This window comes from Xyrauchen texanus, chromosome 19, assembly GCF_025860055.1.
Source record: "Xyrauchen texanus isolate HMW12.3.18 chromosome 19, RBS_HiC_50CHRs, whole genome shotgun sequence".
NCBI classification, from domain to species: domain Eukaryota; kingdom Metazoa; phylum Chordata; class Actinopteri; order Cypriniformes; family Catostomidae; genus Xyrauchen; species Xyrauchen texanus.
In genome coordinates, this window is record NC_068294.1 from 15675398 (window position 1) to 15702821 (window position 27424).

Here is a 27424-nt window from a genome sequence, read left to right on the forward strand (position 1 = left end):
GAGTGTGGGTGAGGAGGACTGAGTGTGTTTCTGAGAGTGACTGAAAGGAAAAAACTTATTTTCTCTTAGGCCTATATGTTTCTTTTCCTTTTCGTCTTTTTTCTTTTTCCTTTCCCCTCGTTTTTTTTTTCGACTTAAGTTAAAATAAGGATACGTTTCCATCGTGTGCCCGTGGAATTTTAGACGCTGGTATGGTGTCAATTCCTGGGCAAACGCCACCTAATCTATCACCCCGAAATGGGTGCAGGTGTGCACCACAGCCCGGCGTGACAATAGAGGATCTGCTTGTAGTTGTAGGGGAGCAAGTAGGTTTTGAAAATACAGATTCAGCTTCACACATGAACAAAGCGGTTGTTGTTTTTTTGAGATCTGAAACGTTGATTAATCAGTTGACTGTGAGCGGAATATGGGTTAAGGAAACATTTGTTCCGGTTACCCCACTATCCGCTCCAGCAACAAAAATCACGATTTCGAATGTTCCACCTTTTATTAGTAATGAAGTCATTGCAAAAGAGTTGCTAAGATTCGGAAAGATAGCAAGTCCAGTGAGAATGATTCCTTTAGGCTGTAAAAACATTGCGCTTAAGCATGTCACTTCTTTTCGCCGCCAAGTTTTTATGTTTTTGGCTTCGCCTGAGCGCACATTGGAGGTTTCGTTCCGAGTTAAACAGGGAGAGAACTCGTATATGATTTACGCAAGTACTGAAAGTCTGAAGTGCTTTGAATGTGGTGACCTAGGACATAAACGCTTCACATGCCCACATAAAGATGATCAGCGGCCGTCTACATCACATGGAGATGACAACAATGCAAACCAATATCAACAGAATATAGAACAGAGAACTGAGACACAGGAGAAAGCAGCCTCAGAAGAGGTGAGTGATGTTAATTTACATGCTGGAGGTAGTGAGCAGTTGGTTGGCGTTGTTGAGACTGTGACTGATGTAACTGATGAGAGTGAAACTCAGGGAGGTGATGAAGGACTGCTTAAAGAAACACCAGCAGGAGTTTCTGAAGAAAATATGACTGATGAGTTAGATGGAATATCCCAATGTACTGATGCTAGTTTGAGAAATGAAGAGCAGTGGTCTGATGCATCTGATACTGCAAGAGTGGCTGAAAAAGATATATACTCTTGAACAGATCAACTCTTTTTTAGATGAAACAAAAGGAAAAACAGGTGTAGAAGTCAGTGATTTTTTTCCGGATCTTGAAAAGTTTATAACCTCTGTTACATGGGCAAGGAAAACAAATAGCCTTGAAGATCTCTCACAGCAGAAGAGGTTTCGGTTAAAAAAGCACATAACAAGGAAAACAAATAGGGAAAGAACGTATGACGAGGGGAAAGGCAAGGGAAAAACGCAATAATAATGATGAATGTTAATTCTTTTATTTTCTGTACTCTTTTCTTCCTTCTCTCCTTCTTTCTCATGGAAGTCTTGCGGGTGGGATCTCTAAATATTAATGGGATGAGAGATAGGAAAAAGAGTAGACTACTTTCAGAGATTACTCGTTTGAAAGATATAGGAGTGGTTTTGTTACAAGAGACTCACAGTGATCAAAGCAATGAGGCTGATTGGGGCCTATGGTGGGAGGGAGAGACAGTCCTTAGTCATGGGTCCAATGTGAGTGCTGGAGTGGCAGTAATTTTCTCCCCTATTGTTAAAGTTAAAATTTTGTCAAAAAATGAAGTTGATCCAGGGAGATTGCTGATCGTGAGAGCAGAAATTGACAATCTTATTTTTCTTTTTGTGAATATCTATGCTCCAAACATAGGTGTAGAGAGAATACGTTTGTTCACTAAATTAGAAGATTTTTTAAGACAACAAAATGAAGGAGATTATCTTAGGGGGAGATTTCAATTGTACTTTGGATTTTACACAGGATAGGAATGGTGAAGAACCTCATATACAGAGTGCTTTGTGTTTAAGCAATGTGATTAAAAATCTAAACCTATCTGATGTATGGAGAGAGCATAATTTGTATACACGGCAGTATACATGGGTGAAGATTAGAAATGAGATAGTTTCTGCTGCACGGTTGGATAGACTCTATACGTCACGTAATATGAGGAATAGAGTTATAAATTCAAATATTTTTCCTACATCAATGTCTGATCACAAATTCGTTACTATTGAGTGTACTTTATTAAAAAGAATGCATAAAAGTCATTATTGGCATTTTAATGCAAAATTATTAGAAGATAATTTTTTTTTGGAAAATTTCAAATTTTTTTGGGAGTCTTGGAAGAGTGAGAAGAGTTGTTATGAAAATTGCATTCAATGGTGGGAAATAGGGAAGGTACAAATAAAGATTTTTTGTCAACAATATTTATCACATTCTTCATTCTGTATAAAAAAATCTTTGTAATGTCTGGAAAAGGAAATTATTGGTATCGAGCAGTGTATGATTGCAAATGACACTGTAAACTTTAAAGATCTGTGGACTGAAAAGACTAATATGTTGAGCTCAATTTTAAATGAAAGAGTGAAGGGAGCTCTTGTAAGGAGTCGTTTTTCAACAGTAAGGGATATGGATGCTCCTACTTCTTTCTTTTTTAATCTAGAGCGGAAGAAAGGACAAGAGAAAGTGATGTATTGTTTAAAAGACTGTAATGGTCGAGACACTTCTGATCAAATGGAGATGCGTAAAATGGCTGTGGAATTTTATTCAAGTTTATACAACTCTGAAAAATCAGATGAACAATGTAGAAATGAATTGCTTCATGATCTTCCGGCTTTAACTCCAGAGCACAGACTTTTTATGGTGACTGAACTTACCTATGAAGAAGTCACGGCTGCTGTTATGGGACTCTCTGTAGGTCATGCACCTGGAATAGATGGACTAACTGCCGAATTTTATAAGGCTTTCTGGACTGTTATTGGACATGATTACTTTGAAGTCCTTCAAAAAAGTGTCACTGAAAGAATACTTCCTAAGAGCTTCCAGCGTGCAGTGCTAACATTACTCCCTAAGAAGGGGGATTTAACACTCTTAAAAACTGGAGACCTGTGGCTGTGTTGTGTTCGGATTACAAAATAATTTCCAAATGTTTGGCCACCAGATTAAATAATGTTTTGCATGAAATCATTCATAAAGATCAATCTTACTGCATTAAGGATAGGTCTATTGTAGATAATCTACATTTAGTGAGAGATGTGTATGACTATGCTTTTGATGACAAGATTGAAGTGGGGTTTTTATCATTGGATGGATCACATTTTTCTCTTTGATGCTCTAAAAGCCTTTGGGTTTGGTGATCAATTTATTTCGATGATACGTTTATTGTACACTGAAGCCACATGCATGATAAAAATGGCTGGTGGCCTAAGTACCTCTGTGAAAGTTCAGAGGGGAATTAGACAGGGCTGTCCCCTTTCGGGCCAACTTTATAGTATAACTATTGAGCCCTTGAAATGTAAATTAAGGAAAGACCTAGCAGGTCTGCATATTAATTCTCTAAAATCCCAGGAATCTGTTAAACTATCTGCATATGCGGATGATGTAATGGTTTTAATCAGAGGAGATAGAGATGTTAATGTGGTAAAGCATGCTCTAGAGTGTTATGGAAAGGCATCATCTGCCAAAATTAACTGGGGTAAAAGCGATGCTGTGTGGTATGGCCAAGTTGAAAAGAGTCCATTACTTCCTGGTGGTTTACAATGGAGAAGGGCAGGTTTCAAATATCTGGGAGTTTTTTTTGGGGACATCTGAGTACAGAAAACAAAATTGGGAGGGCCTGTTGGAGAAAGTACGTGTGCGGTTGTCTCATTGGAAATGGTTGCTGCCCCAGCTGTCCTATAGGGGACGGGTGCTGATATGTAATAACCTCATAGCATCTTCCCTTTGGCATAGAATGATGATCCTTGAACCTCCAGAAGACCTGGTGAGACAAATTCAGAGATGTCTGGTGGATTTTTTTCTGGTCAGGACAGCATTGGCTAAAGGCTCCAGTGCTATTTCTACCCAGACAGGAAGGAGGACAAGGCCTAGTGGACATCAGATCCAGAGTAAAGACCTTCAGGCTTAAAGTGGCTCAGAGACTTCTCTATGGGAAGGATGTGAGCTGGGCTGGGATAGCATGTACTCTATTGAGGAAAGCAGGGAATATGGGATTAGATCGTCACCTGTTCCTGATGGATATAAACAAGTTGGATCTTGGAGGATTAACATTGTTTTATAGATCAGTTTTAAAAGCATGGACACTTGTCAAGATTTCTCGGGAGTCAAACAATGCCCAAAGTTTGTGGCAGAGAGAAGAACCGCTGCTTTTCAACTCTGCATTGAATCTGGATATTTTCAAAGACATTTCATTCAGGAAAAGTCTATGGGCTGCAAAAATCACAAACATTGGACACTTAATACCTGAAGGTGAATGGATATCAGCTGAGACTTTTGCTGGAAAATTGGGAATAAGATCAGTTCGAGTGGCAACGAAAATTTTGACTCAGATAGTTGAGTTTTTGCCACAGAATTATAGACTTTCCTTAGAAACTGATAATGGAGAGCTGAACATTTGTGATTTCCCAGAATTAAACATTGCAGCTGAGACTGAAAGCTGGGAAGAAACTGAGGGTGGAATTTTATCTTTTAAGACACCTCAGTTAGGAGTTTTCAGCAATGCAGGGAAAAAGTTGCTGTACACATTGTGTGTGAAGATACTGCATCTTCATGCTCTTACAAACGTGAAAGAGTCTAAATGGCAAGAGGTGTTTGGATTAGGTGTTTCCCCTAAGGGCAGCTGGAGGACCTTGTACAAACCTCCTATTGAAAAACGATCTGGAGATCTTCAATGGAGGATAGTGCATGGTATAATAGCTACGAACAGACACAGAGCACGTCTTGATCCACAGGTGAGGGAGGGATGCCCCTTCTGTGGGATATCAGAAACTGTCTTTCATTTATTTTTAGATTGTACTAGAGTACAACAGTTGTTCCTAACAATAGATGGGTGGTGTCAGACCTTGGGAGAAGTTTGCTCACCTATGTATTTCATATATGGACCTAAGTATAAAAAGAGTAAAAAGGAGTCCCATGTTTGAATGATTTTTTTACTTGGACAAGTTAAAATGGCTATTTGGATGTCACGTAAAGAAAACCTGAATGGTAATGAGTCCTGTGATGTTGAATCAGTCCTAAAGGGCTTAATAAGGTCACGATTAAAAATTGAGTACACTTATTATAAATTGGTCAATGACCTTGAAACTTTTAAATCTAAATGGGGTGTGAACCAGTGTATTTGTGATGTTGATTACAATGGAAATTTTTTTTTTTTTTTAAAAGGTTTTTTTTTTTGTTTGTTTTTTTTTGTAATGTGATGTTTTAAAATGTGATATTTCATTGTATTCATGATTGGAATGATAAGGGAAAGAAAGGAAAAAAGGAGAGGGAAGAAGGAGAAAAAAAAAATGTATATATTTGTTTTTTAGAATAAAGTGATTGTTAAAGTCAAAAAGTCTCTCTCTCTCTCTCTCTCTCTCTCCCTCTCTCTCCCTCTCTCTCTCTCTTTTTTATTCGTTATATTCGATTTATGCTTCGTTATATTATAGAGAGTTAGTATTATTAGTCATTTTCATCTATACTGACACACAAATCATGGTTTGTATTAACAGTGATTATATCGGAATGCACTTTAAAAATATTTATAAATTCAATTTAAACTTCAAACTAAATAAAAATAATGAAGTGGTCAAACAAATATCATACCAAATCCAAACATTTTACCATCTCCCCTTTTGCAGTGATTATGTCATTTTTTGAGCTTGACAGTAATGAACATGACTAACACACAGTATCAGATTTGGATCGGGCTCGTCGGACCGATACCCAATCCTTCTAAAAGCGTCAGTATCGGAGCCGATACCGATCCAGGTATCGGAGCATACTTATTTACCATACCGTATTACCATTTAAAATCAACTAGTGAATTTAAAGGTGATACAAAATGTTGACCAGTCACGTCAGGCACTTTCACTGATACATCCACAAAAATGATAAAATCTTGATGTTAATAATAATAATAAAAAAAAAGCATATGGACATGTTTTGCATCAATTACCCAAATACAGACACAAAACCCTCAAAACCCACTCACATCTAGGATTAAGAATCAAAGCAGAGATTATAGACTAATTAAAATAAATTCCTTCATTAGAAAAAATTATTATAATAAAATCTGACCACCTGCAAGTTACACTTAAGTTTTTAAATTGCCTAAAAAAGGCAAAAAATACTAAAAAAGAAGTAAAATAAATCTCTAAATTAAGTAGTTACTTTAAATGTTAAAGAATAACATTGATAAAGTCTATTTCATAAACAGACCAGGTGGAGAACTAATATGGGCAGCAGGAGGTTCGAGCATGTGGATATCAGCCTGTGTGTAAATTTCTGGAAGGCTGGGCATGACTGAGCAGCTGTGATGCCATTACAGTACTTACATGATTGCTTTGGAGGTTTTCCAGTAAGCTGGGGTCATTAAATTCAGATTCCTCTGTGGATTGAGAGCTGTGACTGCATACAGAGAGACAGGCAGAGAAAGGAAGACAAAAATAAATAAAAAGAAACAGGTGCTCTCATATATAAACACACATATCACAATATAGGAGGGGGTTAAAACAACTACACTCATTAACACCGGAATGGATTTGAACACTTTTGGGAGTTAAAATGAACTTGAATTATCATGCATCAGTCCGTTTATTTGTTTATGAAGTGCTTGAGCTTTTCAAGACTAGGCAAATGTTGGTTTTAATATGCCAAAATTCCCTTGTAAGTAAATCAACGTTTTAGAGTTAAAGGGATAGTTTACCCAAAAATGAAAATCGGTCATATTGTATTCACCCTCATATTGTTCCAAACCCATGTCATTTTCTTCTGTGGAACACAAACAGAGATGTTAGGCAGAATGATAACCTCAGTTACCTTTCACTGTTATTGCATGGAAGAAAGCAACGAAAGTGAATGGTGACTGAGGCCGTCTTTCTTTCAAACATTTTTGTGTTCCACTGAAGAGAGTCAAACAGGTTTGAACAAAATGAGGGCGAGTACATTATGACAGATTTTTTTATAATGCAAATGTCAGTCAGAGAAAGCTTGTATTTGCATAGTATTACAATTCCATCACCAAATACCCTAAAGCCTTACTGTATTGATTAAAAAAAGAACAAATTTCATTGTCATAGCAGAGTAGATATAAACACCACAAGACTAACTATTGACACTTTCATCAATAGGTGAGAGGTACACTGAATTTACACTTGGCACATGACAGCATTTTTTAGGAGAAATATCGATTAGCAGGTCTGTGATATATGGCCTGTTCAAGGGCTCAGTAGTGGAGATATCTATAGCTGTATGCTGAACATGATAACCCTGTCCCAAGACGGGTACACTTCTTCAAACCACCTTTCTTAAGGCCTATTCACACCAAGCCCGAATTTTCAGTTCAAATGTTAAGTCAGATTATTTTTTCCTTCGGACTGTGAAGAAAACTATATGACCAATGAGAAATTATTTTTTTTAAATAATTTTTCATCACTTTACCACTGAAGCTCCACAATCCAGTGTATTGGTGGCACTAATACCAGCACTAACAATGGCATCGGACGTGCAGATGCTGATGAGTTTATATTTAGGTCCCGGGCACCCGATGGGGAGAGGACCCTATTGATCTTCTAGGCGTTTATAATTTTTTCCCCAAATGAAAAATTGCATTTTTGAGGGCCTAAACATCCTCGAAAACTCATGAAACTTTGAACATGCATCAGAAGTGGCGTAAATTTACATCTGATATGGTTTCAGAATTAAGTGTGGCAAAATGGCTCGATAGCGCCACCAACAAACTTTCAACGATGTGCACTTTACGCTACGTTTAACCTACATGTACGAAAATTGGCACACGTGTGTAACGTGATAAATCTAAAATCTAAAAGGCGTTTGCTATGCTAAATTGTGAAGCTTTTGAGTTTTATTTGAACAGCGTTTCCGTGGCGGCCTGGTATATTTCGATGTTTTGCCATGAAGCAGGAAGTTGTTGTAACTCAAACATACAATGTCCAATTTGCTCCAAACTTCACGTTTTATAAAAGTCCCGGCCTGAACACTTCTATCTTCCAATATTCAGTTATAGTCATAGCGCCACCTACTTGCAATAGGAAATTACATGTTTTACACTGGCCCGTTCATCGCTGCTTGCAGCTTTAAACTTGAAATTTATATTATCCAGGCATTAAAAAAAAAGAAGAGAAACTGGGTTCAGGAGTCTGTTTAAAATGCGCTCTGTACACTCGCACAAAAAGATCATAAATCACTCAAAATGCCCTAAATGAATGAAACGGTTATTCCAAATTAGGTCAATAATAAATGCATTGAAGGTCAGTGCAGGAAACAAGAATAAATATGTTTTTTACAACAGCGCCACAAACTGTACAGGGGTGAAACTGTTCTTTCTTTCTTCATTTTATTAGTTTCGGTGGTCTATGTGAATAGAACTTTCTTTGGCAGTTCATCTCACAAATTTGTCTTGGATTTGGTCTGACCAGGCCATTAGACGACAGCAGCAGTGTCACAGCAAAACGGTTGGTCAAAAGTACGATGAACATATTTCAAATCAGCAGTAAATTCTGACAACACTGAAATCATAAACTGTATGCTTCTTTACCTCAGATTAGGCTAAAAGAATGCAATTTTTCCACCTTGTCTAGCAAATGCGCATGTTTTAAGTTGACTGACAGGCGATGTCTGCATCTAAAAGGTGATTGGCTCTTTTTTCCTGTAAGGCGGGACTTCCTTTTTACATCTGTTGACCGTTGGGCATTCCAATTTCTCCCATTCAAATGAATAGAAGCTGCCTGTCTCTGCTACATAGTCTCTGGTGTTACATGCCATACAGCTTTTTAACTATTTTTTTATATTATCCATTAACTATCCCTTTAAAAAAGCAATAGGGTTCATTTTAATTTCATGGTGACTTTAGGGGAATTTACATTTCTGGCGAGGGACTTGAGGTAAAAACAAATTTACAAAAAAAAGCCACATACATGGCAATTTTGGAGCTTATGTGTCTGACAAGTAGCTTTAGCTTGCTCATCAGCTACTGATTTCATGGCACACTGTGCCATAGGGTGCAGCGTATAACATCATTCCTTTCGCCATTGCACCTAACAAAAAAACACAGCTTATTTAAACTGTAGCCAGTGAGATTCTGTCTCACATATGGATTTCAAGGTGGGCATCGCTCATCTCCAAGACTCAGAGGATGTTATGTGGAGTTAAAGACAAAATCACAGGCGGAGGGAGGAGGATGAAAATCAAATCAATCACACTAAGACAAGCACATTATGAAACGTCATCGGCACCAGCAAAATCCAATTTCCTGTCTCTCAGTACCTTAAACAGGGAGACGTGCAGACATGTGGCTCTTTCTTGCGCACACACACACACAAAGCCACTAGTTTGAGACACATTAAAATGCATCAGATGAACATTAGATTAGTATGAAAGTGCTCAAAACAGGCTTTAGAATACAAAATCATGCAACACAACCACTGATCATTCCTGTCGTGCTGACGAGTGCTCCGAGCAAATGCTATGCTGCATATGCAAGTAGAAACACAATGATACAGCACATTTCACATTATACTGTAGAAAATGCATGGTTCAGACAATGCGCACATTTAGTGTCAGATCCTATAGCTTAGCATTTCAACAGTGTTGATTTCTCATAATGGCTTAAGCCAAGCATAGAAACAATCTGTTGGGGAACACGGTAGGGGGGTTGCCCAGCAGTTCTACATTATTTCCTGAAAATTGGGTAAGTATTTACTAGTCATAATAGGATTACACTTACCATTTGTATGTTTATTCAGTCTACTGCTGATGCAACTAGTACACAGAGGCTTCTACCTGGTTGCAAAGTCCCTGTTTAACATGGCCATATACAAGGATTTTCTTTGCACCATGCTAAGAGGAGCTTTTAGAATAGAATGTTTAGGAGGACAAACTTCTCTTAACTATACAATTCAAAATAATGATTGCTACCACACTGGCTTAAGATGTCTGGGTAGTGGCTTCTGGGCAAAGATGTCTGACTTGTCTTTGGTTCAGGATATGTTTGGAAGAGTAAACTAGCATTGGTTCCATTCCAAAAAGCCATTATTTGATCAGTCGGCCAAGAGTTTTAAAAAAGACTGGCGTTTTAAAACAAAATGAGAAAAAAAAAAGGCAATATAACATTTCCTAGATGATTATTTAAAACTGATTGTTAAATCCTACAGATTTGTGTATAAAATGTTCATTGCATTAGGCTTACTGTTTCACATATTACAAAATGTAGGCAGTATTCAGTAATTCCATTCCAAACATTGCCTCAGTTATTGGTGATCCAAAACCCAGCGGGGCCACCATCTCCATGGAAACAGAATGCGGCGCTTGCACTTATCAGACCTTGATGGCCTGGATTTTGCTCATTCACTCACATTCCTCCTGCAATGTACTGCAGAACTGAACTATAATGGACTATAATATGCATTATTTCCCCCTCTCTATAACACACACACACACACACACACAAACAAACACACAACACAGGCCAATGCAGCATATCCTATTACAGCTCCACTGAGAGGAAAGCAGTTCCCAAGAAGCCAAACAGTGTTGTTTAAATGTGTGTGTGTGTGTGTGTGTGTGTGTGAGGTTTAAACAGAATAAACAGCAGAGGTTGGGGGCATAAGGCATATATCAGAGTTTGCTTACATGACTCCCCCGAGACACACAATTGCTTCCATTGTTTCATGCACGTGGCTGTACCACTCAAATGTACATCCTTGTCCAGTGGACTCAAAACTCAGACAAAGACAGCTACTGCATATATTTTTCAGGGCACTACTTAATTATATTCCCAAGAACCTTTTGTCTTGGACAAGAGAGAATACATCTCATGTTTTGCCCTTGAAGGCATTCCAGGACATAAGGCAATTATTATTTACCATATGCTTTTACCCTTGTTTGGTACCGGTACATACTTAAAATAAAATTCCTACATGGATTTGTTAGACAGACCTGACAGACTTAAGAGTTATGTCCCAACTTCTTTAGTATTCCTCAAATAAACCATCTAACAATAATTCCAAATAAATATTTTTTTTCTTATAGTTTAGATACCAAAATTGTTTAGGGTCTTTACTGTCCTGAGATATGTAATAGTGTCACAAGATACCCAATATGTCTACTTCTATAAGTCATATTTTTATGAGTGCCATATTCAGCCTTTTTTTAGTTAAGGACCCTAATGAAAATTAACCATGGTTTTACTATAGTAATATTGTAGAAACATTGACTGCTGTCACCATTGTGCTCTTGGCAGAAATCATAGTTTTGATACAATTAACCATTGTTTTATAACTGTATTACTGTAGTTTCCATATAGTAACCTTGAAAATTTGTTAACGGCCAGATGCTCTTCACAATGAACAATCAAGACAACACGGTGCTGATAGGTTTATATAGATTTTCTGCACCCTTTTGTGGACAATGTCACTTAAAAAAAAATTATATCTGGTATACAAAGTGTAAATTGAGACCATGCCTGTTCTCATGGAGTCAATGCTGGATGTAGGAAAGTGATTTTATTTATAATGGTGTAGAACAATCAATATAATAAAAACATGTTTACAGTACACACACACACATATACATATACATATACGTGTATATATATATATATATATATATATATATACATATACATATATATATATACATGTATATATATATATATATATATATATATATATATATATATATACATATATATATATATATATATATATATGTGTATGTGTGTGTATATATGTGTGTGTGTGTGTGTGTGTGTGTGTGTGTGTGTGTATATGTGCATGCATGTATGTATGCGTGCATGTATGGATATATGTGTATATATATATGTATATGTGTCTGTGTGTACTGTTATCATGTTTTTATTATATTGATTGTTCTACACCATTAGAAATAAAATCACTTTCCTATATCCATGAGAACAGGCATGGTCTCAATTTACACACACACACACACACACACACGTTGTGTTTCCATGTTTTATGGGGACTTTCCATAGACATAATGGTTTTTATACTGTACAAACTATATATTCTATCCCCTAAACCACTTTCTGCATTTTTACATTTTCAAAAAACATAATTTAGTATGATTTATAAGCCGTTTTCCTCATGGGGACCGACAAAATGTCCCCACAAGGTCAAAAATTTCAGGTTTTACTATCCTTATGGGGACATTTGGTCCCCACAAAGTGATAAATACACGCTCACACACACACGCGCACACACACACACACACACACACACACACACACACACACACACACACACACACACATGTTGGTCTACCTATCATTATGAGGACTTTCCATAGACATAAAGACTTTTATACTGTACAAACTATAGATTATATCCTCTAAACCTAACACAACCCCTAAACCTAACCCTCACAGAAAACCTTCTGCATTTTTACATTTTCAATAAAACATTGTTTAGTATGATTTTTAAGCGATTTGAATTATGGGGACACTAGAAATGTCCTCATAAATCACATTTATAGCATAATACCCTTGTAATTACTAATTGGTAACTTACAAAATTGTCCTCGTAAATCACAAAAACACGCACGCACACACACACACACACGTATATACACACGTATATACATGTTCATTAGCATGAACCTGTGAAGCTCTGGTGAACTCCATGCCCAAGAGGGTTAAAGCAGTGCTGAAAAATAATGGTGGCCACACAAAATATTGACACTTTGGGCCCAATTTGGACATTTTCACTTAGGGGTGGTACTCACTTTTGTTGCCAGCAGTTTAGACATTAATGGCTGTGTGTTGAGTTATTTTGAGGGGACAGCAAATTTACACTGTTATACAAGCTGTACACTCACTACTTTACATTGTAGCAAAGTGTCATTTCTTCAGTGTTTTCACATGAAAAGATATAATCAAATATTTACATACAAAAATGTGAGGGATGTACTCACTTTTGTGAGATACTGATACTGTATATACATACATACATACATACATACATACATACATACATGGTTTTCTGATTCTCATCAGCTCTGTATATGTTTACATTTGTCGAGTTGGAAACATAATTAGTGATTGCTATTTTAGCCATACAATACAGACCAAATGAACAGATTAAAAGGGATTATGCAGGTGACCATTTTAGAGCAAAGCAAAGAATATCAGCTCATTATAATTTCATCTCATTTTGAACATTGCACAATATTGCAATCATACACCACTTTTATATCACATTGTGCTCCCAAACTCCAGTAAACACAATCACATTACAAGCAAAAGGTTTGAACCACATTTCTCACAAGGTCGTCACTGCAAGACCACATCACAGAAGCAAAATACAAACATCCAACAGTGTTGGTTCTTACCAGTCCTCTTCTGCAAAACTACCATCCTCAATTTCAGCTGCATGACTGTTGAGTGAAGTGAAGAAAGTTACAGACTGAACAGAACAGAAATGACCATGTTTACTCTGCGTGTCTGCCGGTGCAAGTTTTTGGAATACAAATGAGTGCCATTTTATTATAATAATAATTAGCATGAACAGATCTGAGCATGCATGAATATACATTCATATTACATATTTTACTTTTTTGCAGAGGCAAACATGTTAGGAAGAAAGTAAGAATGTCAGAACAGAAAGGGTTTACATATATATCAATTGTCTCTGAGTGCTGATCCAAGATAATATTTGTTAGAATGCAAAACTGATCCCAGTTCAGCAAACTCTTAAATTCATATTTTGATGCATATGACACATGCTGTAGCGGATTCATGGCAGTTATCCATCAATGTATCTGATTTGATACAAAGTAACTGATCTGATACATGAATGTGAGATTGATGGGTGGGTTCGGTTATAGCTTTTTAAAAAGCACAAGTGTCTGAGGTCAATTTCTAAGCCAAATAACTAGATGGATTTTGTGCAATGCTATTATCTTTTTACAGCCACTAGAAAGTCCCACATAGAGGGGAAGTGGATGAATTGCTGGCTTCTAAACTGTGTCTGTGTCTCCTGGGATATGCAGACACAGCCACTGCTACTGGCCTGACAGCTGCAAATTATTCTCACATCTTTGCCCCGGTCAACAGATTTGGGCGTAGGGGTTTTATTAATCATAATAAGAGTGGACATTGGCCTGACAAAGTGTTTAAAAGACTAGACACTGGTGAGGGAGGCAGGAAGACAAGATAGGCAATGAAAGTATTGTGGCAGAGGAAGAGTAACATGCTAGGAAGGAAAAATAACAATAAATGATGTTCTGTGAGTTGTAGAAAATACAACCCCTGCCAAAAATTATGAAACCACAACACTTAGAGGATGTTCATACAGCTTTTTTACTTTGTAGCAAATAAACTAAATCACAGATATGACACAAAACTATTTTTGTTTAATAGCTGAACATTCTGCCTTCGTGAAACATCCCTCAAGCTAATTAAATTACATTATTATAATTAATGCCATGTTTTTTTCCAGATCAAGTAGAGGAAAAAATTAAGGAATCACTCAATGTTGGGGACAAATAGTAATAATAATAATAATAATAATAATAATAATTTAAAAGAAATTATAATTAGTACTTTGTTTGCGCCTCCTCTGGCTTTTATGATGGCCTGAATTCTTTGAGGCAAGGACCTCATTAACGCAAAACAATATTCTCTATCAAGCTGGTTCCAACTTTCTCGAATAGTGGTTGACAGATCAGCTTTGCAGGATGGAGCCTTGTCATGGACCAACTGACCACCATACATTTTCAATGACTATTTTCTGGCCATTTCATTGACTTGATATGCCTTTCCTGAAGAAAAGCTTTAGCACTCTTTGCTCTGTGGCAAGATGCATTATCATCCTGAAAAATGACTTCATCACAAAACCTATTTTTTATTGATGGAATAAAAGTGTCCAAAATGTCAATGGTAATGATTACCATCTCCCCTGGTCCTTTACCTCACATGCAACCCCATATCATAAATTGCTTGGGAAATTTGATTGTTTTCTTCATTTTTATATGTTTCATTAGAACGGCACCAGACAAAAGTTCCAGAATCATCACCTTGGCCAATGCCGATTTGTGACGCATCACTAAATATCACTGTCTAAAACACATATTTGTTTTAGAAATGCAAATTACAAGGCGGTTCCATAATTTGTTCCTCTAAAAAAATATGCCATTAATTAAAATAATGAGATGTTTCACAAAGCCTGAATGTTCAGCTATTAAACAAAAATAGTTTTGTCATATCTGTGATTTGTTTATTTGCTACAAAGTAAAAAATCTGGGTGAACATCCTCTAAGTGTGGTGATTCCAATGCCATGGGTTGCATTTTAAATAAGAAGTATACCAAAAGTACCAACCAGTACCATGTGGCCCAAAAAAAAAAAACATGGAATCAACACAGTAAACTACACAATAATACTTGTAAAACATAATAATACAAAGTGCTTTTGAATACTAAGCAAATACCATGGGTCCTTGAATATGGTAATAATTCAGTACCATGTTACAATATACTGTATATATCAAAGTATTAGCATCTGAAAAAAAAAAAAAAAACCCTGACATAGACCACTAATACATTTCAAATATGGTATTGATGAATCCATTCGGACCAGTCCTATCACTTCATGCGATATGTGGTGCATTTCAAACCCAAATTAGGACTCAAGACAGAAACTATAAAAACCTAGGGCAGGTTGACTGGCCATGCACATATCTGCCTCTGTACCATCAGCCTCGGGTGACAGATAATTGTTTAGCATGCTGAAACGGAAAGAAATTAATTTCAGCAGGGGAGAACAGTGCATATACACTAATATAGGCCAACAAGTCCTGCAGGTATTAGATTCAACTACCTCCACACATGATTAAAAAACATTTTTTTTTTTTGGCAGACAGGCATGTTTGTTTAAAACAAACATACTTTAAAAATAACAAATGCTAGCATATTAGACCCTATGGGTGGATACAGAACAAGATCTTTTATATGAGCAACGAGGTTCTCAGAAAAGAGGAGAAACAGAGAAATCTTAGAGCATGCATGAAAAACTTGCACGAATGAGAGCCTTTAGAACATCATTCCCCCAAAGACGCTTCAAAGAAACACCCTCAAAAGCATTTGTTAGAAAGGTGGTGCAGCCTAGTGGTTTAAGACCTTGGCTGGTATGGTTGTAGGTGCAAACCAGAGTTGGAGTTAAGACCTAATTCAATAACAGATCCCCCAAAGAACCAGAACAATGCCAGGTCCCATAAGACCATGATTAAAACTACACCACTTGAGGCCAAGGTCAAGACCAATAACAAATCCTCTAAAAACCCAGACCATGAATATAACACTTCAGGGTCAAGTCCAGACCAGGACCCAGACCAGACCTCATAAGACCCAGATCAATAACAGATTACCTAAAACCCAGAGGAAGACTAGAATGCTTGAGGTCTAGGCCCAGTTTCAGACCAAGTCCCAGACCCAGACCAATAACAGATCCTGTAAGACCCAGATTAATACCAGATCACCTAAGACCCAGGCCAATACATGATCCCCAAGACCCAGACTAAGACTAGAATGCTTGAGGCCCAGGTACAGGATGCATGAAACAAATCTCGTCATTAGCAGAATGCACGAGCACTGAATGTGCAAAGCTCGATTTTTCTAACCTTGCGTCTTTGAATGAGCAGAATGCGCATATAGTCCCCTAAGACCCAGATCAATACCAGATCCCCAAAGACCCATACCAATACGATCTACAAAGACACAAACCAAGCATGCTTGAGGCCCAGATCCAGACGAAGTCTCAGACCAAAACATGACAGTCCAAAAAACATTTTAATGATCTGAAATCTGAGTTGGAATCAAGACCATACACAGATTAATACCAGACCCCCTAAGACCAACCTCATTTAGACCCAGACCCTTCATGGCCCAGATCCAGATCCAATCCCAAGACCTAGACCAGTCAGTCAGTCCAAAAAGGATGCTGTTGATTTTAATGAACTGAAATAGAGCAAATGCTGCATTTATAGCAGCATTTTAAAAATGAGTCACCTTGTATACTGGATAAATGGAAGAAGCCATGGAATTATTTGTAAATTCTGTGTAATGGTGACGATACCATGCAGATCTGTGGTGGAGGTAATTGTCACCTTCATTACATTGGAAATAGAAAGATACCTTAAGATGACACCCAGATTCAGACCCAGACTTGAAGTTTTGCGTCTCTGATCAAGACACCAAGTAATAAGACCCAAACTCAAAAGGTCTTAAGACCAAAATGTCAATTCTGGTTCAAACCCTATTAGAAGTGATCAAAGACCTATCATTATTGTGCCCTTGAGCCAGGCACTTAACCCCAATTTACTCCAGAGACACTGACCCTAAAATAATTGTACTGACATTTGCTTTAGGAAAAGGTGTTTGCTAAATGACTACTTTGTGAATTGTAAATATTTTCAAATGCACAAATAATTCACATAGGAATCCTGACGAGATGGAATCACACCCAACACTTGACATAGAAAGTTACCTTCCTTAGATTCCAGGTTAATTACAACTGTATGTGCTCAAATTTGCCTGTGTCCAACCCAAGAGACATTTGGGGGAAGCGACAAGATGAGTACAGATGGACCTTCACATAACAATTCACAAACAGGGAACAAAAGAGGCGTAAATAGCACTACGGCTCTGTCTACGGCACCATATAATTATCTTACGTGTCATCCATCTATGTACAGTAAAGGTAAATTTCTCAAAGGTACATTTCTCAGACAAAAAAAAGAGACCCTTTTTTTTTAAGAGACTAGACTTTCAATAGATCCTCCTTAAATGTTTGGCACAAATGCATGTGATTTTGACTTAATGGGTAATCTGCCAAGCTAGATCCAGGTTACACACTTGAATGTGCTTTGAACAAGTTGAAATCAATATGGAGCCAATGTAGGTCCTGATGCACAGTAGGTCTATAAGTAAGCTAAGAAAAATATTGGTATGTGGCAAAGAGAAAGAAGTGTACATTACTATGAAGAAAAGGTTGACCAGCTTCACAATCCAAAGCTTATAGTAGCAAAAAACAAGCAAATAAAAAAATTGTAGGTACATGGATCAGGTATGACCAATTCCCTGATGAGGGCTAAGGAATTATTTAAAAATAAATAAATAAACACACTTTGCTCATGACATTATATCTGTATGAGAGAGCACTCAAGCCACGTCTCATCCAATTAATTAACATCTTCTCCCAAAGGGATTTCCTCATTAATTACTGTTCTAGTTAATGAGCTGTGGAAGGAAACACAAGTTGAGAGGAAGCGAGACATGGGTGGAGGATTGAAGGAGAGTAAAACACGTCACACCCTCTTGTGAGAATGTGAAACCTCTCTAAAGCTGATTTACACGTACGTGAAAAAATAAATGTCTATAATGTCTGAGGATTAAGAGTAAAGGGGCTTTAACATCAGGGCTCCCAAAACTTTTAACAAATTGAAACTGATGAAAGACGCCATCTATATTCATGAGACCGATGACAAGGACTTCTTCTGAAATACTGCCCAGTTCTCAATGTGAAGGATATTCCCGATATTAAAATGTATTGTATATCACCAATGTCAATCTCCTGCTCTTATTCACAAAGAGCCATGGGGCGGCAGGAGTGACTCTGGCGCAGGAGGCCACAGCAGTGAAATTCAGCCTGGCTCAAAGATCAAGGCTGCAGGATCACAGCATGAACGTGTGCGTTCTATTTTAGATTTCCTTCTTTCTTTTATTTTTTCCTCCTTTCATTGCTCAATTATTTTCTTCTTTTTTCCTTTTCCTTCTTGTCCTTCTTTTCTTCCTTATTTTTTCAAATTCCTTCTTGCTTTCATTTCTTCATTCTCCCTTTGTTTCCTTCCTTCCTCTTTCCTTTCTCCCTTCACTCCTTTTCTTTCTTGCTTTCTTCTTCCTTTCATCCATCTCTTGTTTCCTCTTCTTCTTCTTTTCAAGCTCTTCCCTCACTTTCTTCTTTCTTTCCATCCTTTCATTTCATTCTCATTTTAATCTTTCTTTCCATCATTCTTTCGTACTTTGTTTCCTTTTCTTCCCATGTATCTTTCCTCCTCGCTTTTTCTTTCCTCTCTGCTTGTCTTTCATTCTCTTTCTTTCTTTCTTTCTTTCTTTCTTTCTTTCTTTCTTTCTTTCTTTCTTTCTTTCTTTCTTTCATACTTTGTTTCCTTTTGTTTCATCCCTTTCTTCCTATCTATCTTTCCTTCTCCTCGCTTCTTTCTTTCCTTCTCGCTTCTTTCATTCTTTTGTTTCTTTATTTGCCTTCCTTCCTTCTCACTTTCTTCTTTCTGTCCCTTTCTTCATTTAAATTTTGTCATTCATTTATAATTCTTTCTTCACTTCTCTCTCTTTAGTAATTAACTTAGCTTGAATGGTTTAAATGTACAGACTGCAATTAAACAGAAGTCATGTTGTGCTGATGCTTGTGCACAGTAGACAGAAAATAAGTTACAACAAGAAAGTTTGATGCCTCATAGAGCCAAAGCCTAAAACAAAGCTAAACAAAAACTTAACACTTTTCTTCTGCTGTCTTGCAAAGGCCATTTCTTTTTGGAAATGAAAATCCAACATTTCAAATTGATTGAATATTTCCAGAGAGCATCTTCTTTTAAGTGTCACGTAGTAAGTGTCACTGGAATTTGTGTTCTCCTCTTATCAGAAGAGTTTAAATTGAGTTAATGAGATTAATGCTGCTCTGTAATGCCTAATGCTGGTGACCACATCCTTTAGATCTGTAGATATGATACTGCTGCTGTGTTTTAGTATCTGAATACAAAACATAAAGCTGCACCATAAAGCATGAATGTGAATGTTAGGTTGTATTTTGTGATGGTTGGGGTGTCTGTGATTAGATCTAGAGGCATTGGGTATCTACACATTCAATAAGCTGAGAGCTGTGGCCCCAGCATGACCTCAGCCCTGTCATGGCCCTCGTCTTTTAAAAACTGCTTACCATAAATATCACCATGGTCGTAAAGACTATCTGTTGAGAAGGTAAAATTACAGTTCCCCTTCTGTCGCTCTCTCCACGTTGTGTCAGAGAAGCGACACTAGGGGTCTCTCTTGAGCGCCGATATTCACCTCTGGACTATGAAAAAAGGCCAATGAGAGTTGGCAACCAGTATTTGCATGTCCCGCCCCCGGACATACCGGTATTTAAGCGGCGCAAATACGGGAGTTCATTCAGAAAATTTCTTCGGAGCCGATGGTTGTGCATGCAGTTACACACCAAGTTCCTGTTTAATCCTCTGATGCTCTGCATGCTGTTGGATCTGATGACGCACAACAGCGGCTTTCTCATTCGTGCACGGCTGTGCATTCTTGCCCCTGGGCGCTTCGACAGCGCAGACAACTCGAAAGAGTTATTCTAAAAGAGTGAATTTCGCTCTAAAAGAGCAAAACACAGCGGCGTTGAACATCCTTCTCAGGACGCGTCTTTTTAAAGACGATTTTCCGCCTCTGTGTAGTTTCTGGATGCGTTGATTCTCCCCACCTCTGACGGCCATAAAAACTGCCTTGCATTCCTGGGTTGCGATCATACGCAGGCAGCGTTTTTATGAATGGTCTATGTTTTCAGTACGAGAACATAGCCATGACAGCATTGCGGTCGTAGGCTTTTTCTTGTAGTGAGAAAAAGCCGCTTCAGCCGCCCCCCGCGCCTCGCCTCCTTCCTACGGGATTGAGGCAGGCGCCGCGGGCGATGAAAACGATCTGGGGACGGTGACGGGCTCCGTTTCGCCGGGTGAACCCCCTCGAAACCCCCCGCCTCCCCGGCACGCTTGCCTGCTTCCCCCGAGCTCGGGATGAGCATGCTCTCCAATGGGTTATGTTTTCAGAGTGAGAACATAACTGTGGCAGCGTTGCGATCTCTGCTTTCTCTTGTAGTGAGAGAGAGCCATTTCAGCCGCCCCCCGCACCTCGCCTCCTTCCTACGGGATTGAGGCAGGCGCCGCGGGCGATGGAGAACCACCTGGAGGAGAATAACGGGACGCTTTCGCCGGGTAAATCCCCCGAAAACCTCCCGCCTCCCCGGCACGCTTGCCTGCTTCCCCCGAGCTCGGGATTAGTGCGGTCCGCTTAACAGCCTACCGCCGGTCCCTCGAGCTCCTCGGCATTGGAGCCGCGCCCCCCCCTCCGGATTCCTTCCCGGATGTGCATGACGAGCTGAGCAAGCCCAGCTTCCTCGCTCCTCCGCTCTCGCTACCCTCGGTGGTAGAACGGTCCCAGACCGCTCCCCCCTGCAGCCATGGCCCCCTCCTGCAATCCAACGGGCCAGGGCACTTCAAATCTGCACTTGGGTAGTCCTGTTCTTGACGTGCTGCAGGAACTGCACTCAAACAGGCGATGGCCACTCCGTGGTCCAGAAACGCAACGATGGACAGGAAGTACGGGAGGCAGACAAAGCACGCTTTCTCAAACGCCCCCGTCTCCCAGCTCCGTCCATTCGGCGACACCACTTGACGACTTCACCCAGCAGTCCTCAGTGGTGAAGAAACAGACCAAGGCTATTTTCAAGCAAAAAAGCATCCTGCCCTGCCGCAAACCTGCCGCCAGGGGCCATGCCCTGTCTGTTCGCCGAGGGCGTCCTCCTGCGGCTTTCAAGAAAGAAAGAAAATGGTGCTCCGCCTCAACTAACAAGTGAGTGGGCTCAGCTCTCAGCCCCAGCGTTGAGCTCCCCGCAGAAGTTGGACGCCCATCGTCTCACGGACCCCCTTGAGGACCCAGAAGGCTCCCAGGCGCTCCTGAGATGACAGACCCAGAGACCGAGACGTTAGCTCCGGAGCTGGTAAGACCACTCCATTCCCTGGTGGAGGGCCGGAAGGAGAATTTTTTGTTAAATTCTTTACACTCTATAGAGCTATTTTCTTGTTGTCTCTAGGGTCACCTGGCCCGCAAATGGCGTTCTCACGGCACTCTGCTTTCAGGCCTCAACAGTCCCGGCTCCATGGACGCGGTGTCCCCGCCTCCAGCCCCAAGACTGTTCCCCAGCCGGCTGGTTCAGACAAGTCCAGAGGATGCCAACATCAGACCTCCTCCTCAGTCACGAACCCACCCCCCGCCGGGTGCGCGGAGCAAGGTAAGTGCTTTGAGTTTATTCTCAGCACCAGAGCCTCGGGACGCCACGTTGCCTCCCGACGCCACGTTACCTGTTCCGCACCGCTGCGAAGCCCCGCCGGGTACGTCCAAAAAACCCGTCCCCTTGGTGCCCCTAGCACGGAGTTTAGAGGCGTGGCTTTCACTGCCCAACCCGTCACGCTGGCTGCACCGGACCATTCGACTCGGTTACGCAATTCAGTTTGCCAGGTCTCCGCCCCCCTTCGTGGGCGTACATTTTTCCGCAGTACACAGCCAACATGCCCTCTCCCTGCGTGAAGAAATCGCCTCCCTTCTATTAAAGGACGCGATAGAGCCCGTCCCTCCAACCGAAACGAAGAAGGGTTTCTACAGCCCTTACTTCGTTGTACCCAAGAAAGGCGGCGGCTTACGACCGATCTTGGACCTGCAAGTTTTCAATCGGACCTTGTCCAAACTCCCGTTCAAAATGCTCACCCAGAAACAAATCCTATCTGGCGTCCGGCATCTAGATTGGTTCGCAGCGGTAGACCTGAAGGATGCGTACTTCCACGTCTCAATTCGCCCTCGACACCGCCCCTTCCTAAGGTTCGCATTCGATGGCCAGGCGTATCAGTAAAAAGTCCTCCCCTTCCTGTCCCCTCGCGTCTTCACGAAAGTCGCAGAGGCAGCTCTTGCCCCGCTTCGAGAAGCCGGCATACGCATACTCAATTACCTCGATGACTGGCTCATACTGGCCCACTCCCGAGAGTTACTATGCGCACACAGAGACCAGGTGCTCAGCCACCTCAGCCGTTTGGGGTTTCAGGTCAACTGGGAAAAGAACAAGCTCTCCCCGGTCCAGAGCATCTCTTTTCTCGGTCTGGAGTTAGACTCAGTCCCAATGACAGCACGTCTCTCCAACGAGCGTGCTCAGTCAGTGCTGAAATGCCTTGCTTCCTTCAAGCCAGGCGCCATGGTCCCGCTAAAACGTTTCCAACAGCTCCTGGGGCATATGGCATCCTCCACGGCGGCCGCGCCGCTGGGGTTGATGCATATGAGACCACTTCAGCACTGGCTCCGGACTCGAGTCCCGAGATGAGCATGGCGCTGCGGCACGCACAACATAAAAGTTACCTCTGCCTGCCGCCAAACCTTCAAACCCTGGACAGACCTCTGCTTCCTAAGGGCAGGAGTACCCTTGCAGCAGGTGTGCCGACGCGTTCTGGTCACAACCGACGCCTCCAAATTGGGTTGGGGCGCCGTATGCAATGGGCGCGCAGCCGCAGGCCGGTGGAACCGAGGCCCGCTGCGCTGGCACATCAACTGCCTAGAGCTGCTGGCTGTTTTTCTGGCCCTGCAGAAGTTTCTTCCGTTAATTCGGAACAAACACGTCCTAGTCAGGACAGACAGCACCACGGTCGTAGCCTACATAAACCGCCATGGCGGAGTACGCTCCCTCCACATGTCACAGCTCGCCCGTCGTCTCCCCCTTTGGAGTCAGCAGCAACTGGAGTCACTGCGCGCCACTCACATCCCCGGCAACCTCAATGTGGTAGCGGACGCGCTGTCAAGACAAAGCTTGCCTGGCGGAGAGTGGAGGCTCCACCCCCAGTCAGTCCAGCTGATTTGAGACCGGTTCGGCAAGGCTCAGGTAGACCTGTTTGCCTCCCAAGAAACCTCCCACTGCCCGCTCTGGTATGCCCGGACAGAGGCTCCCCTCGGGGCAGACGTGTTGGCACACAGCTGGCCTGCGGGGCTGCGCAAGTACGCATTCCCCCCAGTGAGCCTTCTTGCAGAGGTGCTATGCAAGATCAGGGAGGACGAGGAGCAAGTCATTCTGGTTGTGCTCGTCAGTGCTCGTGTTTCTTCAGGAGAGGAGGCTGTCCCCCTCCACCCTCAAGGTGTATGTCACCGCTATCGCGGCCCACCACGAAACGGTAGACGGCAAGTCTCTTGGTAAACACGACTTAATCGTCAGGTTCCTAAAAGGTGCCCGGAGGATAACTCCCTCCCGGCCTAACCTGTTCCCCTCCTGGGATCTCTCGGTCGTCCTTACGGGCCTCCAGAGACCCCCTTTCGAGCCACTTGACTCAGCTGGACGTAGGGCCCTCTCTCTCAAGACTGCCCTGCTGATCGCGCTAGCTTCCATCAAGAGGGTCGGGGACCTGCATGCGTTCTCTGTTAGCGACGCTTGCCTGGAGTTCGGTCCGGCAGATACTTTCGTGATCCTAAGACCGCGACCGGGCTATGTGCCCAAGGTTCCTACCACGCCCTTCAGGGATCAGGTAGTGAACCTGCAAGCGCTGCCCCGGGAGGAGGCAGACCCAGCCCTTTCACTGCTGTGTCCAGTACGTGCTTTACCCCCTGGTGGATCCTGCCTCTATGAGGCTGGATCCACCACCGCACCGACTTTTCCACATAGGCCCTAAGCAGGCCTCTGATGGTTTTGCCACTTAAACTTGCCTCCCCTCTCGGTTAGGCGTGGCCTCCGCAGGGTCTTCTCCGCCCTGAATAAGGGCTAAGACCCCCTTCCCTCAATGCGTGTAAGGGCCCCGGCCTTAGCTGCTCTATGCGAGAAACATAGAGAGAAAAGAGGCCCGGCCAGGCTTGGCCCGTTCCCAGGTTGGCGGCCAGCACCTTGTTCCCCTCCAAGGTAACGATAAGGAATCCTGATGGCTTAAATGGGGCATTGGGGAAGGGTACGTGCAGCCTGATACAGTTGGTCGTCCTGCACGTAAGAATAGCTGCTCGCTCCTGTATCAGCAGTTCACGTACACGGCTCAGCGCATGGCACTTTTATAAGTGGACCCCTAGTGTCGCTTCTTTGACACAACGTGGAGAGAGCGACAGAAGGGGAACGTCTAGGTTACGTATGTAACCTCCGTTCACTGATGGAGGGAACGAGATGTTGTGTCTCCCCTGCCACGTCACTGAGCCGAGCCACTGTTGTGGCCGGACCATTTCCGGCTCCTCAGAAAAATCCTGAATGAACTCCCGTATTTGCGCCGCTTAAATACCCGTATGTCCGGGGGCAGGACATGCAAATACCGGTTGCCAACTCTCATTGGCCTTTTTTCATAGTCCAGAGGTGAATATCGGCGCTCAAGAGAGACCCCTAGTGTCGCTTCTCTGACACAACGTCTCGTTCCCTCCATCAGGGAACGGAGGTTACATACGTAACCTAGACAATATGGAACAGTACCATGCCATTTTATTTTCTCATCTGCCTCATGCTGGGCATGGTGATGAACATTTCTTCACAAACACACAAACAGTTGTATTTTCTATCATGGATGGACTTCCATTAATGTCTATTGGTTTTATACTGCGCTAATAATATTTTCTATCCCCCAACCCTACCCCTGGTGTAAACCTATCCATCAAAAAACTATTTAAGGGCAAATTCTGATCCACACACACATACCTCAGTAGAACCATTAATCTTATAAATGCAATTGTGTCTAATGCTGAACTCATAAAATGTCTAGTTACAGAACACACACATAAATTAATACATACAATCATAACGCATAAAAACACCCCAAGTTACACAAAAAGGCATTTTGAAATATACTGTTATTTTCTGTATGTGTAAAGGCATGAATAAAGGATGTCTGTTATTCCCTGTCTGTTATTTATAGAATGGCTCTGGTTGAGCAGGGAAGCAACGAGGCAGCTGCTAACGAGGGAGCTGAGGACAAGACAGCTAGAGCCAGATGTACACTCTACTGATGATGAAAGCAATGCAGGGTGTGTGTGTGTGTGTGTGTGTGTGTGTGTGTGTGACATAGCCTTACCCATAGGCCACGCCTGCAATGGTGCATTTCTTAAACTTCATGACGTTGCAGGTCAGGGTGCCAGTCTTGTCTGAAAAGATGTACTTCACCTGGTTTCAGGAATTAGAGGGCAACAAAACTTGAAGGAATATTTCACCAAAAATTCAAATAAGGTCATCATTTACTTGATGACCTTATCTTCCCTTCATACACATTCAATGCAACTTGTACTATGCTGGACATTATGACATCGGAGAACTTTTTTCTCAAAGTTTTGTGACAAAGCTTGACAGCCCCTGGTCACTGTCTAATGTCATTGGGCCTCATTCATGACACTTTTGTAAATATATTAGTAAATCTGGAGTAATTTGCAAATAAAATGGAACTTCCTTTCTGCCAGATTCACAAACCCTTCGTGCTCCCCAAATTTGTTAGTAAAACATGTGTATGTTAGTGAATTCCAAACATTTGTAAAAAGGGTGTGTGTTCCTGTTCATTAACAATTATCATAATCCACGCCATTCACATTGTAAAATTGAGATTTAGCAAGCACAATAGCATCTCAAGAAAGTGAGGACTTACTGTAATCACATCTTTTTAATGTCATGCTCTTTTGTGAATCAAACTGTTCAAAAAGTCAATAAAAATGGTTTGACGTGAGTGTAAAACATGTTCAGTTCATGCCAGCAGGAGGATGTCCACCACCATTAACCTTCTCTTCACAGTTCACAGTTCACAGAGCAGAGCATCGCTAGCATCATTGGTGAAACTTCTCGAGTGAATCATGATGGTATCAGTGATATACTTGCAACTGGAAAAATCTTCTGAGAAATTCATAGAATGCCTGAAGAAGGTCTTTGAGCGAAAGCTGTAAGATATAACAGATTTGCAAGCTATCCGGCGCAGGCTTTTTCAGTTTTTTTCCTCCATTGTATTGAGTATGCATCTTCCCGAAATGTTTATTTATAGATTTAACAGCATTAGCATTGACCATACGTTATCAACTGAGCATGATTTACTGATGCCTAAACTAAATTATGAAACCTAAACCTAAAAAAAAAACTAAAAAAACCAAACAGCGTCTTTACATGCAGATTTCACCCGATGTCAAGCACTTCTGCTGGGAAAAATGATAAATAGAGTTGGGAAAAAAATATTCTTTGAAAAAAATAAATGCAAGCAGCAAAGAAACATTTCTAAATAAGTGCAGGCTATGGTTTAAAAAGAAAAGTTTTTTTTTTTACTAATTAATTTTATTTTTTAATGTTAATTTCAATTAATTATTAGTAAATGTTTCATTACTTATTTAATTTCACTTCTATCAATGTGTAGTTATGGCAGTTTGCCTGAAAGAACAAAACATTTGGATGTCTTACAATTTACAAGTGGTCAGGAGCAGGTGTACATTTTTTGTACCAACAAAAGTTCTGAAAATACGTACAGTATTTCCGTCAGAACGGC

The 27424-nt window shown here is 41.0% G+C and overlaps 1 protein-coding gene across 2 annotated transcripts in view; it reads right to left on the reverse strand.

Annotated features, from left to right (window-relative positions):
* Positions 1 to 27424, reverse strand: part of LOC127660235 (phospholipid-transporting ATPase IA) — a 199093-nt gene that overhangs the window by 109294 nt on the left and 62375 nt on the right. Inside the window, exons 14-16 of one of the 2 annotated variants that reach the window (XM_052150365.1) lie at positions 25985 to 26073; positions 13468 to 13512; positions 6438 to 6510 (exon numbers count right to left, since the gene is read on the reverse strand). In XM_052150365.1, coding sequence (XP_052006325.1) covers positions 6438 to 6510; positions 13468 to 13512; positions 25985 to 26073 — 207 coding nt within the window. The remainder of the gene's footprint in view (positions 1 to 6437; positions 6511 to 13467; positions 13513 to 25984; positions 26074 to 27424) is intronic. The other variant, XM_052150366.1, reaches the window with a different exon arrangement.